This window comes from Fusarium mangiferae (genome assembly GCF_900044065.1).
Source record: "Fusarium mangiferae strain MRC7560 genome assembly, contig: FMAN_scaffold004, whole genome shotgun sequence".
Classification (NCBI taxonomy): domain Eukaryota; kingdom Fungi; phylum Ascomycota; class Sordariomycetes; order Hypocreales; family Nectriaceae; genus Fusarium; species Fusarium mangiferae.
Window position 1 is genome coordinate 2,914,900 of NW_024573924.1, and position 14,030 is coordinate 2,928,929.

The window sequence follows — 14,030 nt, forward strand, 5'->3', positions numbered from 1 at the left end:
GTCAACTTTGACATGCTTCCGACGCCACAACCTCCAAAGGCCATTTCAGTGCCTCATGCCACGAAGGCCCTAGGCGCCGAGCAATAAGTCCAATCAGAAACTCCCCAGCATCACCAAAGACCCAAACGTGACGACACAGGTGAAGTAGGATGCCATAATGTGCCAGGGTCACGAGGGCTTCTAGGCGGCACTTCTGTAGAGCAGCTATGTATTCCTCGGTCAGCAGAGCCGGGTACATCACTGCTGTTAGGGCACGCTGCTCCCCCGTCAAGGTAGCGTGCATGTCAAATGCCCACTGGAGCTTCCGAGCGGCATCTCTGCAGCTGGAAGTTGTCGTGGAGCCAGCGTCGGAGGAGTCAATGAACTCGACAAGCCTTGTGCACTCTGTCCCGGTGGGTTCAGAGACGCCAGCGTCATGGACCATAGCCAAAAGAGGACCGAGGGGAGAATCAACAGCAAGGCTGTAGTTCAGGCCAGCGAGACTTCTAAGTCCTCGGGACAGATGGACGGCCTTAACAAACTTCTGAATGAACAAGTCGTAGGTATCGCGGTCCCTCGTAAACGTGAGGTAAAGAACATGGAGGCTCAAGAGGAAAGAATGGAGGATTCGGGGAATCAGATCCTTCTTGGCTAACTCTTGCGTCATCCCTTGCGCCTCGCGGTTAAGGGTAGTCAAAGCGCGAGTTTGGAACTCCAGGGCTAAGCGTTGGTAATCGAGAGCCTGGTCTGGATTCAAGATGGCTAGATGATCGGCGGATGTTGCCAACAGCTGATCAATCAGGTACGGATAATTGAACGAGTTCCGGACGGCTAAGTCGATGATAACGAACCTCGTGGTGTCGCTACAGATGTTCACGAGGACTGCCCCCGTTTGGGCATGACTGATGATACGGAGACCATGGGCCATAAACGTTAACTGTTCTGGCGAAAAGCAAAGAAAGCTGGGAGCGCTATAGTCGAAACCCTTGCAGAAAAGCCAGTCTGAATTGGCGATGTATTTCAAGCTGTCGATATCCGGGGGTTTAGGCAACGGTATTGCTTTCTCCTCGCGCAAATGTGATTCAGTCACAATGCCCTTCCGAGGAGTGTGCCTTCTCTCTGTTGGTATTCCATCTCGACCAATGTTTTTTCTTCTTGTATTAATCCCTTTGTTGCTTTTATCCATGTGTCGCTTGCCTCGTAGCCGGACAGCATGGCGCTTGGCGTGTGCGGACTCAATGGCTATTGATGGAGTCGGGCTTGGGTGTCTCATGGCGGGTGGTGATGGCTGAGGCATTGAGCTCAGTACCAAGCTCAACATTCTATGAGCGTCGATTAAGTCTTTAACGTGTATTGATGAGAGCTAAGTGGGCGTTGGTTCTTAGAGTGAACTTAAAATCCGGAACTTGGTCTCTTGCGGCCTTTGGCAATTCCAGAGCGGTATCTTTCTAAAACGTCTCCTCTTTTCCATTTCGTATCTTCATAACCGAAAACTCCCTATTAATAGCCACGGGTAATACAGATATCCACCATAGGTGAAACTTCTGCATTCCACCCATCCCCTCTAGGGTTGGCGCTTCATTGATCGCCCTCGCTTTTGCCCGAGATCCACTTGCGTGATCCCTCCGAGGCTAGGCTAACAGTATAAGTGGTGTTGTGACCCACCTGTGCGAAATGCGAGATGCGAAGTGCGATAAGCGGAGTGCGAGGTGCGAGTCAGAGCCTGTCGCGCCGATTCTACCATGAATATAATATCCCCCCGTTGCCCTACTGGCTTGCATACTTAAGGCAGATAGTTCGATTGGTTTTCTTTTAGTTTTCTATTCCATTCTCATCCATCTTTTCTTGGCCTTTCGTCCCTAACTCTCCCTTTGCAGCGCAATCCTCCCTGAACCTCTTCACAATGGCCAACAACCCCTGGACTTACGACCCTAGCCCTGCGGCTGCCATCATTTTTCTCCTTCTCTTCACCGTTGCTACTCTTTGGCATGCGGTTCTTCTTTTTACTCGAAGAACCTGGTACTTTATTCCCCTTGTCATTGGTGGTGCCCGTATGTCCCCTCCCTCTGCACTCGCTTCTTCCGCTAAACATTTCAACAGTCGAGATTGTCGGCTATGTAACACGCTATCTAGGCAGCAGAGACCTCGAAAACCTCACGTTCTTCATCATTCAGACTCTCGCCATCCTCGTCGCACCCGCTCTCTTGGCAGCGTCTATATACATGGTCTTAGGCCGACTGGTGGTCCTCGTCCACGCAGAGACCTACCTTCCGGTGCGGCCAACTTGGCTGACAAAGATCTTTGTCGGCGGAGACATCTTGTCCTTTATTATCCAGATTGCCGGTTCGGGCATGTTGTCGAGCAACTTTAGCTTGGGCAAGGCCATCATCCTGGTCGGCTTGGCCATCCAGCTCATCTTCTTCGGCCTGTTCGTTGTTTCCGCCGCCCTCTTCTATCGACGACTCGACGCGAACCCAACACCGACAACCTTTCGGCTAGATGCGTGCAGCAGCAAAGGAGGATGGAGAGGAGTGATGCACGTCCTGTTCTTGACCAGCGCCTTGATCTTCATCCGGTCCGTTTTCCGCTTCGTCGAGTTCACAGGAGATCACGACTCGCCCATGATGACTAGCGAAGCTTATATCTACATCTGTGACTCTCTGTTGATGGTTGGTGTCATGGCAGCTCTGCTTTATCTTCACCCGTCAGAATACATCCGGGCCCCCAAGGATATGAACTCGCTGGAGGGAGAGGAAATGTAAGAGGCAACTGGAGACAAAACGGTGAAAACGACAGGGTGCGAGACTGCATATGCTCATGATAGACTTTTTAAAGTATCAAGTCAAGGGGGATGCGCTGGGAGGGGAAGCGCCTAAGGCTTTTTCTTTTGTTTTTCTCTTGTCTTTCCTTTTCGTTTATTTCCATAGACTTATTACTCATCAAGCATTAATACAACACGCGAAACATTATAGACAGCTCAGCAACAGCTCGGTCAACGCCTCACGACCTTCAGCATGTAAAACCATCTTTGGCAATACTATGCAATCTTCCCACTCCGGGCCCAGCTTGTCGGCTATAATCTCCATGTCGTGGCTGACAAGTCCATCATACACCCATGTACGAGGCAGCAGGCTGAACTCGGCTAAGTAGTGCGAGAGGATTACCAACGCACACGGTCTCTCTTGCCGGACCAATTCCAAAAACCTGGACTCTACCACATCGAAGGCCCATGCTTTGAGCTGCTTTGCAAGCCATAGCTGATCGCGGGGAGACTCCAATGCTGCGATGAGCCGGCTCACCTCTGTCGCGGCTCTGTGGAGAGTGTCAAGGCACATCTCGTCGCCATGGATGCTTCGATCCCTCTGGATCGAGCGTAAAATTCCGCTGGCAATGCGGTCTGATTCTGGTACATCAGTGAAAGATCCGTATAAGCTGGCACCAGGCAGCTTCCTCGCCTGGCCCTCTGTGACAGTTGGCTGTAGTTGGATATTCCGTCGCCCGTGGGCAAGCGTTAACCAATTAGTTAGCCATAGACCGGATTGCTGAGATACTCGGTCCGTGGCGAAAGATACGGTCGCAAGCAAGACTGACGCGCCTCTCACCGCCGCGATGCTTGAGTCGGTCATGCTGCCAATGGCTTGACGCAGTGTGCGTAATGCTTGGTCTCGGTAAAGGTAGATGGGAAGGGTCTGAAGTAGCTCTGGTTCCGTGCAACCGAGATGGACCATGGCCACGAGGAGGATGGCGTCCATGAGAAACTCATGCTGGTAGGCAAGGCGTGGAAGCTCGACCTTCAATATTGAGGCGACATCCCGTGAGAATTCGGCGGCAAAGCTCTCGGCTGTGGAGACGCAATAATGGTGCATCATGCGGAGATCGAGAAGATGCTTTGCGCCATAGTTAGACCCTGCGGCCGTCTCATCGGCAGACGGTGTGGCTAACAATGGCTCGGCGGCGCCTTGTGTTTCCGAAACGGCGGTGGCAGCATCCGAAGCAGGACTACCTCGCCTCTGGGCCGTCGCTGGGCGGCTCGAAGAGACATATAAGCACTCCTCTCCTCGCCGGGCGCAGCCGGTACATTGAGGCTTGGCCTCATCACACTTGATATGATGCCATGTTAGTCTTAGACTCTCAGTCAGGGCTGGGTCGATGATTCAGCTTGCCTTGACCCGTCGTAGCTTACATCCAGCGCAGCCAGTCCGAGACTTGCGATGGAAGCGTATAGCATGCGCCATCGCAGAAACTTGACTGAGTTGTCTGTTGTGCGGAGAGGTAGGTATATGTGTTTAGGGGTTTAAAAATATTTATTCTAATCCGAGTTAGTCTTGAGGTCAAAATGCACCACGTACCTTACTTTAAAGCTTAGTAAGTAGCTTAAATAGTAAGTCAAGTAATACATAAATAAAGTTTAATTATAAAATAAGAATTCAAAAATTCTTATTAATATTATAGATATAATTAAAGAGATAACTCAGTCAATGATCTCTTAATTATGCAGATTCAACTTAAAAAAGCCTATATTGGCACGTGACTCTAATCGCATAGCTGACTGTGTGGATATGACTACTTGTTGATTGGGCCATCATCCGCTCCTGCCAATAGCACAGCAACAAATGGAGGATGCCTGAATGCTCAGCACATCCTCCACGACTAATCCCTCCGAGTCCCCATCCTGACATTCTTCTTCATTTCAACGCCACAATTTCGTCTTTGACTCTAATGACTGACCATAAACCTGCATCCAATGGCCAATACCCTCCCGCCCGAACTTCTCACCAAAGTGTTTGAGAACATCAGTCCATGCGACAATCAGAGATCTACTGTTCATTCTTGTCTGCTCGTCAACAAAGAATGGTACGATGCTGCACTTCGCTTGCTCTACAAGGACCTCGTGTTCTTCATCGGCCCTGAACTTGATCTTTTCATAGCATGCCACGACCGATGGGCTGTTTCTTCCCTAACGCGGTCTCTGACTCTATACATAAATTGCCCGCCTGAAATAACCGGAGGCTTCGACCGCGATACTCACGCTCCGTTCCTTCAGCTAGCGGCGGCTGTGATTCCTCGCATGAGCAATCTCGGATCCTTCTCTCTCGCGCGGCATTATCGAGACTCGTTCTCTTCCATCCAAACGCAGATTGTTTCAGCCCTTCTGAGAAGTATTCCGCCGAAATGCACAAGCCTGGAGCTGGCGTTGGGTACCTCGGATAACGTCAATTTCGATCTCGACGGACCTAAACCTCACCTTTGCGAGGATTTGCGTCGCCTATTGCCCCGAATGCAGCACGCGCATGTCGATATGAGCTGTTTGTGCGATGCAATGTTTGGCACTTGGGGCTCGGATAACTGCTTTCATCCCATTGCTCTTCCGAATATACAGCGCCTCCACGTTCCTTGCGTGGGTGCGCAGTTGAAGTCAGCGTGTTCAGAAAGACATCAGCAGGATCAGTGGTCAATCTGGAAATCGATTATCAGGGCCCTGCAGCTGGTAGTTGAGCTGCCAGATACCGCTGACGCAGATATCACCGTCTTGGGCTCAGTGGCGCCGTTGAGCTCCTACAAGCTGCACATCTACACGACACTCTTACGCTGTCAAATAAGAAACGGTCGAACTACGACTTGGGCGTTCCCCACTACCCCATACGTAGTTGAGGGGGTCACGCAAGGTCGATATTGGAAGTTGAGGCTCGTCTATACACGTCTGAATGGCGAGGCGTACATGACTGACAAAAAGTGGATCTACGCGTTAGCTGCCGGGCGGCCATGGAGGATATCAAAGACAGACGCGAGGTTACCTGCATTTTGTAATGCAGACTGGGTGGCGGACGAGAAGCTTAAGATCAAAACCTGGAAAGAGTGGGAGAAAGCGAGAATAGGGGAAGGGCCTATGTTGCTGAAGAATGAGGAACTTGCGGGGATGAGGCTCATAGATGCAGAGGAACGTGAGGGCTATGAAGAGGTCTGCCTGGTGGAGAAGACGCCGCCTGGGTTTACCAGGCCAAGTCGCTATCACCGAGGCCAGATTTTCAGGGAAAAAGAAGAGTAATTAGTGTGTACTAAATGCCCTTGATAATAAATGACAAAAAGACTTAGGTAACTTAGACTAAGTTTAGATACCCTTGGCAAATTCTAGGATGCCTTTACTCAGTTTAGGATACTTTTGCTAAGTTTATCTTAATAGTTCTTTTGTCACGATCTGGATTTCTCTGACTTCCTGAGGGATAATTTTATAATGGGGATTTACTCAGTGATGGAACCTTCAGGGCCAAAATAAAGTGGCTAGAATTGGGAGAAAGATCGGTCCATGAAACTAATTATGAAATATACCCAAAGTGAAGAAATAACATCCAATCAATTGCTTCACCTTGGGCTTCCATCTCGAAATGTCCTAGTTGCTAAGAACAGGAGATTGTCCGTCCCACTCGCTGCTTTCAGCTGCATCAACAAGCCACTTCCCAACACTCCCCCTAGTAATCTTGGGCATCCAAGCACAGCCCTTTCCATCATCAGGCCAAACCTTGACAGGCTGGGCTTCACCCTCCCCAAGCATAACAGGTCGAGAAAGAACAAAGTTTAGCCCACTCTCTCTGACCAGACGGTCAACCTCGTTGTGATCCTTCAGACCAATACCCATGCTTCCGTGGCTGAAGATCATTTTCCCAGGGAGATTCATAGAGCGCCAGGATGATCCAGCGCCTTGAGCTGAGTTGACCACGATCTTGGGGGAGATATTGGCTTGAGAAATTGCAGCGAGGAGAGCACGCATGCTCACAGCTAGAAAATCAGGCGTAGTATCAGGGTGAAGAGCTGCGAAAGGCGACTCTGTGGCTCTGACCTGCGCAAGAGCTGAGATGACTACTTGCGGAGGTTGAGGTGTTGTAAGAGCCTTGATAATGTCGGACTCTGAGGTCGGTGTACCCTGAACGAGGGTGAGATTGGAGTGAGAGGGAAGTTTAGCGGAATTTGTGTTGCGGACGAGGGCAGTGACTGTGTGGCCACGAGACAGAGCCTCTTGCACAGCTAGAGAGCCGTTGCGGCCTGTTCCGCCAATGAAGAGGAAGTGCATTTTTAAACGGGTTTTGGTGGAGAAGCGGTAGTTGGTGTTTAGTGGGGTAGATCTGCGTAGATCACAGATGCCAAGCGAGGATGAGGATGATGGAGGGCAAGAGACTAAGTTTTGAAGTTGAATTTTTTTAAGATTCTTGAAGAAGTTGCTGGGGGAGTTGATTGTGTGTGATTGAATGATGAGACAAATCTACAGCGCGTCGCATCCTCAGTCTTTATAGCAAATTCCCCTCTCATTCCTCCCGGCCGAGAGTTTCGGTCCCGATATCTCGGCCGGGTGGTTGATGCGGGCTATGCGAAAACTGCGCCGCAGCTTAGATATCAGCACTAACGAGTCCGAGCATTACAGCGGGCGCATAAGTAAGCGACCTAGCCTATAGAAAATGATTCAGAGAGTGTGCTAGCCTAAGGCAGAGGCAGTGCTGACTGTTCGCCGGCCGAGAAGGAATGGATATCGGCCGGATGGATTGACTCGGCCGATAGAAGCGGGGTTTTGGTCACCGTGATTGGTTGAGACGGATGTGAACGGCACGATTGTATGAGAATGAAGGGATTTTTGGCAAAAGACCGACGGCGCAGGGAAATTACCGCAGGATGAGGATGGCTTGATTAGCGGAAAGTGGGAGGATTGGGAGGAAGGGTGGCTGAGGGGTTGTGTATATATAGAAGGTCATGGACGAGGTGGTGATGCATCAGAAACTCATCAATCATACCAACCTTCACATCCCACTTATACCTGCTCTCAGAACACTGAAGCAACACTATACTATATAGATCTTCAACTTCAAGTCTACGTACTTCCCTTATCCAATATCAACATGTCATCCCCACAAGTCGCCATCATCGGAGCAGGCCTCTCAGGTCTCGCCCTAGCCCTGGCTCTGCACCAACAAGGCATACAAGCCACTGCCTACGAGCAACAAAGCGCACCCCTCGACATCGGCGGCGCAATCATGCTATCTCCCAACTCCCTCCGTGCCCTAGACAAGCTCGGCGTCTTTGAGCGCATGCTCCCCAAGTCCTACAAATTCCAGGATTTGTACTTTTACTCCCAAGACGATAAGCTAGTTGACGTCTTTGAGTTTGGCAATCAGGAGAAATATGGATACTCTGGTATTCGTGTTTACCGATTCGAGCTCATTAATGTTCTTCTTGATCTTGTTCAAGAAGCGGGTATTAAGGTTGAGTATGGGAGAAAGTTTGATAGTATTGTTAGTGAGACTGACGATAGCGTCACGTGGCGCTTTACGGATGGGAGTGAAGAAGCCGCCAGTCTTCTTGTTGGCGCGGATGGTATTCACTCCCGTGTGAGGAAATATCTCCATCCAGACCTCGAACCAAAGTTCACCAACATGATCGGCGTCACAGCTGCGGTTCCAGCGAAGCAACTAAAGTTGGAGAACAACGAGTACAAGCTTCCTGCTACCTTCATGCACGATAAGCGCGGTGCTTTCGTCATTGCACCGCAGTTGGCTGATGGCTCGGAAGTTCTCATCGGAAAGCAAAAGGTCTTTGTTGGTGAAGATCCAGGACGTGATGCTTGGAAGGCTATGAACTCTGATAAGACGTGGTGCGTTGACTTTCTCCGCGAAGGCAACGAGGACTTTCCCGCTATCGTCGCAAACTCAACCTCAGAGATCTCTCCTAAGAGAGTCAACCTGTGGCCGTTTTATCTCCTCCCCAAGCTTGAGACATGGGCTTCCAGCGCCAAGCACGGCCGCGTCGCTATTCTCGGCGACGCAGCACACGCTATTCCCCCCACTGCCGGCCAAGGTGTGAACCAGGCTTTTGAGGATGTATACACATTCGCTGGTGTTCTCGGTCAATTGAAGGAGAAGAACAGTGAGGGCCTTAGCGATGCTCTTGGACGGTGGCAGAAGGGGAGACAGGAGCGTGTTGATAAGATCATTGAGTTGAATGATGAGATTAACAAGAGGAGGATGCCTAAGCAGGGGGATGTTGAGACTAAGCCGTTTGATATTGACTGGCTGTATTCGGTTGATTTGGATCAAATGGTGCGAGACTTTGTTGGTGGTAATCAAAAGGGGGTGATTTAGAGGGAGATGTGCATATCGGGCCAAATTAGTGTTATGGAAAGGCTGTTGCAGTGAAATGAGGCCAAGGCGAGCTTTCAGGCTGGTAATTGAACGGCAAATATGACTACACTTCGATATTATCCCAGAGCTATAACTTTTTTCCCATTCTTCCAAAGACCTATGAGCTAAGTGATGTCTCCTTAATTGCCGTATGAGTCTTTTGATAGTTCATTGGTTCAACTTTTCCTGAAACTCACTTATTCGCTTGCACCAGAGCATCCCTACAATGCCCTGCCTTGCAGCTATCATGCTGCGGTTTACGCTTTGGTTGCCAACTCACTGGCTCCGACCCTCATTAAAGCTCAAAGCTACCAAAAGTAAAACTGCATATCAGATTTACTCAGCAGGTGCTCTCTGTGATAGCCCCATGGCTTCCTGTGGGACATGAGGGCTCACTCAAAGGTCAATATCGACAATATCACCTGTATCCAATTACAGATTACCTAAACAGCCTTATACAGTTTCTTCTAGCATCAATAATTTATCCATCCCTCATGGCACAGGGGTTAATGCGACACCAGCTATCAGACTAAATGGCCCCTTCCCCAATAACCTTCACAATGTACATGAGATGCCCACAGTGGTACAGACATCTCATCAATTGGAGAATCATCTCCTCGATCCCCAACCTTGACCCATTGCTTTCGAGATTCTTACACAGCCCTATGGGGACTTCTGCTGACTGTTTTATCACGCATGTCCCCTTCCAAAAGACCCTCCTTCGAACGTGATCCTAGCTATGTCAAAGCATACCCAATCATTGACACTCCAAAGTATGCCAATCGAAAGTTGAAATTCCGCGATCTGGAAAGTAGTTGACAAGTGGGTAATCTCATCATCAAGATCTACAGTCCGGAGTTCGCTGGTGCCGCACGCCTAAAGGTAGGCTATTAACGATTTTTCCGGCCAAGATTACCACCGGCAAATCCATCAAGGGATTATTCCGCCAATGTGACGGAGAGGAATAATCCTGTAAGGGGATCTTGGGAAGTGTCCTATCGTCCTCTGCTAAATGGAAGCTTGAGCAAGAAGGTAGAGCAAACAGAACGTCCTGTTTGGCCATTAAGCGTTCTACACAAGACGTTGTGGTGGATTTAGTCACCAGTGGGGGAAGGTTTCCCTCATGAATTATCATCTTCAAGCCTTAAGACCCCAATGCTCACACGAGACCTTTTTCTACCCTGCACTAACATAGGGTGCTGGTTGAGCATGATTCAGTCACAACCTCGCGGACAACGTAGAATTCTTCGTTGACATGACCAAGACGCCGATTCTTTGATGTATTTGATGTGAAAACCAAGAAAATATGTTTGCCGGCGTTGGCCTCATGAAGTGGAGAGGCCTGCTGTCGAGGACTGTGGATAATAGTCTTTAAAGAAAAGCTACGGGATGAAAAGTGCTATAGTTGCCCCAGAAGGATAACTAGGAGGACGAGCTATCAGCAGGGTATATAATTTGAGGTCTAGAAGGGAACTTCCATAGCAAAAAGTCATCATGTGGTCTTAATAACTTGACTGAACATATTCGTTCCCACCAGCAATAGACCAGTCATCCTCACTACAATGAGACCTTCTAGCGGCATGGTCCATACAGTATTATGCCCTTGAGCTACTCTGGATTGTCAGCATCCATAGGAAATTCTTCTAGAAAGTTAAAAGCGCTATTATATTCGTCTTGATCGTGCACAAACGAATCAAAGTCAAAGTCTTTCCAATTATCAAGTGAGCGAGGTGGATTAGCGATATTTGTTCTGTCATCAAACAATGGGCTGAACGAGTTGTCCATTCCTATCATCCGGTTAGCATCAATCAACGCGCCAGCTGACTCGTCAACTGTGTCCAATGTTGCATCGTTATCAAGAAGCAGCTTTCAGACCGCCGTTTCGCCGTTTCTTATGGCGAATTCCAATGGTGTCTCAAGGTCTTTATCCGAAGCGTTGATGTCTGCACCTTTTCTGATGAGAAATTCTACTACTGCAACATGATCGCTCATGGAGGCTAAATGCAAAGGTGTATTTCCTGAGACGTATTAAATGTAGGTGGTAGTGGTGACAGCATAGAGACGTTGAACAATTGAAAGTACCCCTGATGCACAAGCCGCATGGAGCGGCAGGCCTCCGTTAACATCGCAGGCCTTTGGGTCAGTTTTCCCTGCCGACAGCAAAGCATCTAAGCAAGTCAAATGCGCTGTCGTGGCGGCAACCTCGAGAGCACTGTCGAAGCAAGACGCGTCAAGGGCTTCTGCGAAGTATGCTACAGCTATGGCGTTTTTTGACTTGAGGTTGGTTGCTCAACTTCACTGCCGCTGACATATCACCACCATCATCCATTACCCGAGCTTTCAGAGCTCTCGAAAACAGCTAAAGGACCCTGCAACATACAACATTCTTTCACAGACTTTCCCAAGGATATTATCATTCCCAATTTAGCTCTTCAACGCTAACGACTAGGGTAATATCGAATTGAGGTCCAATAACATAATCATTTCGCTTTCTCCAGAATTCTTTACAAAGACATCCCAACTCACTACTATACAAAACTTAGTTTAAATCTATCGATAATTATTATTAATGCAGTACTTCAGGATATTTTATTGACGTTTATAACTGGAATTCCGATCTATATCTGGCTTAGGCAGTTCGTTCCCCTAAACCTCATTCTTCCCTTATATCATGTTGTTTCACATACTCATGTTAAAAACGATGCTCCGGACGCGGCAGGTGAAAATACAGAAAATTCTGAAGTGCTTGTGGCTATCAAACGGGTTTCTGTTTTAGCAAAATTAGATCCGGTTTTGGAAGGTCACTTGGACAGGCGGAATTCTTAGCAAGAATAAGGAAACAGCGCAGAGTGTCGCACATATACAGCAGATTTCCATATAACTTGGCTTATGTCAACGAGGTTGAAAAATAAATGACCAACCGCTGTTGGGTTACGTCGAGAAGACAACAAACAAGCAAACACAAATATTTCAAACACTAGATAACGCGGAATTATGGCAACATGATCAATATACGATTCAAAATGGACTCAGCAGGCGATGTTTTCCAGAAGAAAAAGTATTGTTAGAGAAGATTCGTATTATTGAGGTGCCCTATTGTATATTTAAATACAACCAAGAAGCTTGACCATTTATGGAACAAAATAGACTATCCTCGATTAACATATAGCACTCATTTAGAGGTGAACTTCTCAAATACAGAAATTCTTTTTTACTACAAATCAGCTTTCCAAGTAAACTATTATACTTAGGCAGTAGACTTAGACACAGGCATAGTAGTCTTGTTGTGCTCAGCTTCAGCAACAACCGCAGACTTGGCGTCAACTTCAACATTCTCGCCGAATCGAAGGTTGATTTCCTCAAGAGGAAGACCTTAAGTCTCAGGGAAGGTAAACCAGATGGCAACAGTACTGACCACTGTGACAACAACAAAGATCATATAGAACTTCCAGCCAATGTTCTCCAGGCCAAGAGTGACAGGACTGTAAGCAATGGCATTGCTGAAGAAGGATGCAAATGCAAGGGTGGAGCCTTCACTGCGCAAGTAATTAGGCCAGATCTCAGATCCATAGGCATATGCTGTGCACTCGATTGTGGTTATGAAGAATACACCAAACAGGAAATAGATAGCGATGGCGGCGTTCAATCCAGGAGAAAGGTCAGTGCCGAGATAGAACTTCTAAAGTGCGGCCATGACACTGAGAATAGTGGCAGAGCCGAATCCACCAACAACAAGAAGATTGACTCGGCCGACGCGGTCAAGCAGCAAGATATTGAAACCGCATCCGACTATGCCCTAGCCCTAAGGCACGCTTCAAAGGATGGGGAGTTGTGAAGATGTACCAGAAGCCAAAAGGTAGTTGTCTCTCAGTCTCAAGAGCTTTGATCTGAACAGCCTCAGCTTGAGCCAACAGACCCTTAGGATCGGCTTTGGTCTTATGAAGGCAGACAAGAATCTCCTTAGCCTCTTCATCATGACCATGCTCCATCAACCAGCGAGGGGACTCGTGGAGGAAGTAGAGAGAGGCAAGATGGATAACACCAAAGGCCGTCAATACAATGAAGATGAGACGCCACTGGATAGTAGAGTGAACAAAATTGAAACCCAAGTTGAAGATGGCACAGATGATATACACAGAGACGACACCAACGGCCTGCATGCCGACCAGGGCACCACGGGCGTGAGGGGGTGCTACCTCGAACATGTATACAGGTGAGTTGGCGAATGCCATGCCAGCACCGGTACCGCAAATCACTCGGAAGGTAGCAGTATTACAATGTTGACTGAACCAGCTTGGAGAGCTCCCGAGATGATGAGAACGATGGCCGCAGCAGCGTTACCGACGCGACGACCGTAGTGCTTCGAGAGAGGGGCCTGGCCAACAGAGACTACCATGCACCAGCAAGGAATCTAGTAGAGCAACTGGATCAGTACGATGTTGGGTCGTGACGACACATGCAAACTTACCCTCCGAGGAGTCCATCAGTGCGCTGAGTAGCATCAGCAGTGGTCAAGAACTTTGCAATGAAAGATGTCTGAGTTAGCAATAGTATTGGCGCTGAATCCAAACAGAAAACCACCTAGTGCAGGCACCAAAAGAAAAAAAGAAGAAAGACTTAAGAGTGCTAGAGGATCTATATTAAACGTTATTATTACATTAGTATGCTAGGTCGATGTCCACAAAAATATGGCTTAGGTTAGCCGCGAACTCACCAAACTGACATAATTATCAGAATCCATTGTTGAACGCCGTAAGCGGACGAGAATCAAAGTAAATACAAGGTAGGCTTACACTGTCGGCTTTCCAAAGACAAAATTTCGGAAACAGCAAGGCGTATTCCAAGTTGGGATAAGGTTGGCCAGTAGCTCACATAACATACCAAGAGTCG

General features: G+C 48.4%; 7 protein-coding genes across 7 annotated transcripts; 3 read left to right on the forward strand and 4 right to left on the reverse strand.

Moving 5' to 3' along the window:
* Position 1: 1 nt before the first annotated feature.
* FMAN_09512 (uncharacterized protein) lies at positions 2–1,252 on the reverse strand (the record flags this gene model as incomplete). Its single annotated transcript, XM_041830365.1, has 1 exon — positions 2–1,252. One exon carries the CDS (start codon positions 1,250–1,252, stop codon positions 2–4), a length of 1,251 nt encoding a protein of 416 aa, XP_041681035.1.
* Positions 1,253–1,882: 630 nt separating this feature from the next.
* Positions 1,883–2,741, forward strand: FMAN_09513 (uncharacterized protein; the record flags this gene model as incomplete). The annotated part of the gene is made up of 2 exons (XM_041830366.1): positions 1,883–2,030; positions 2,080–2,741. 2 exons carry the CDS (start codon positions 1,883–1,885, stop codon positions 2,739–2,741), a joined length of 810 nt encoding a protein of 269 aa, XP_041681036.1.
* Positions 2,742–2,945: 204 nt separating this feature from the next.
* Positions 2,946–4,214, reverse strand: FMAN_09514 (uncharacterized protein; the record flags this gene model as incomplete). The annotated part of the gene is made up of 2 exons (XM_041830367.1): positions 2,946–4,079; positions 4,143–4,214. The coding sequence occupies 2 exons, from the start codon at positions 4,212–4,214 to the stop codon at positions 2,946–2,948; spliced, it is 1,206 nt and encodes a 401-aa protein (XP_041681037.1).
* A 509-nt stretch (positions 4,215–4,723) lies between these two features.
* On the forward strand, positions 4,724–6,025 carry FMAN_09515 (uncharacterized protein; the record flags this gene model as incomplete). The annotated part of the gene is made up of 1 exon (XM_041830368.1): positions 4,724–6,025. The coding sequence occupies one exon, from the start codon at positions 4,724–4,726 to the stop codon at positions 6,023–6,025; it is 1,302 nt and encodes a 433-aa protein (XP_041681038.1).
* Positions 6,026–6,367: 342 nt separating this feature from the next.
* FMAN_09516 (uncharacterized protein) lies at positions 6,368–7,045 on the reverse strand (the record flags this gene model as incomplete). The annotated part of the gene is made up of 1 exon (XM_041830369.1): positions 6,368–7,045. The coding sequence occupies one exon, from the start codon at positions 7,043–7,045 to the stop codon at positions 6,368–6,370; it is 678 nt and encodes a 225-aa protein (XP_041681039.1).
* An 817-nt stretch (positions 7,046–7,862) lies between these two features.
* FMAN_09517 (uncharacterized protein) lies at positions 7,863–9,101 on the forward strand (the record flags this gene model as incomplete). The annotated part of the gene is made up of 1 exon (XM_041830370.1): positions 7,863–9,101. One exon carries the CDS (start codon positions 7,863–7,865, stop codon positions 9,099–9,101), a length of 1,239 nt encoding a protein of 412 aa, XP_041681040.1.
* Positions 9,102–12,898: 3,797 nt separating this feature from the next.
* On the reverse strand, positions 12,899–13,372 carry FMAN_09518 (uncharacterized protein; the record flags this gene model as incomplete). The annotated part of the gene is made up of 1 exon (XM_041830371.1): positions 12,899–13,372. One exon carries the CDS (start codon positions 13,370–13,372, stop codon positions 12,899–12,901), a length of 474 nt encoding a protein of 157 aa, XP_041681041.1.
* Positions 13,373–14,030: the final 658 nt, after the last annotated feature.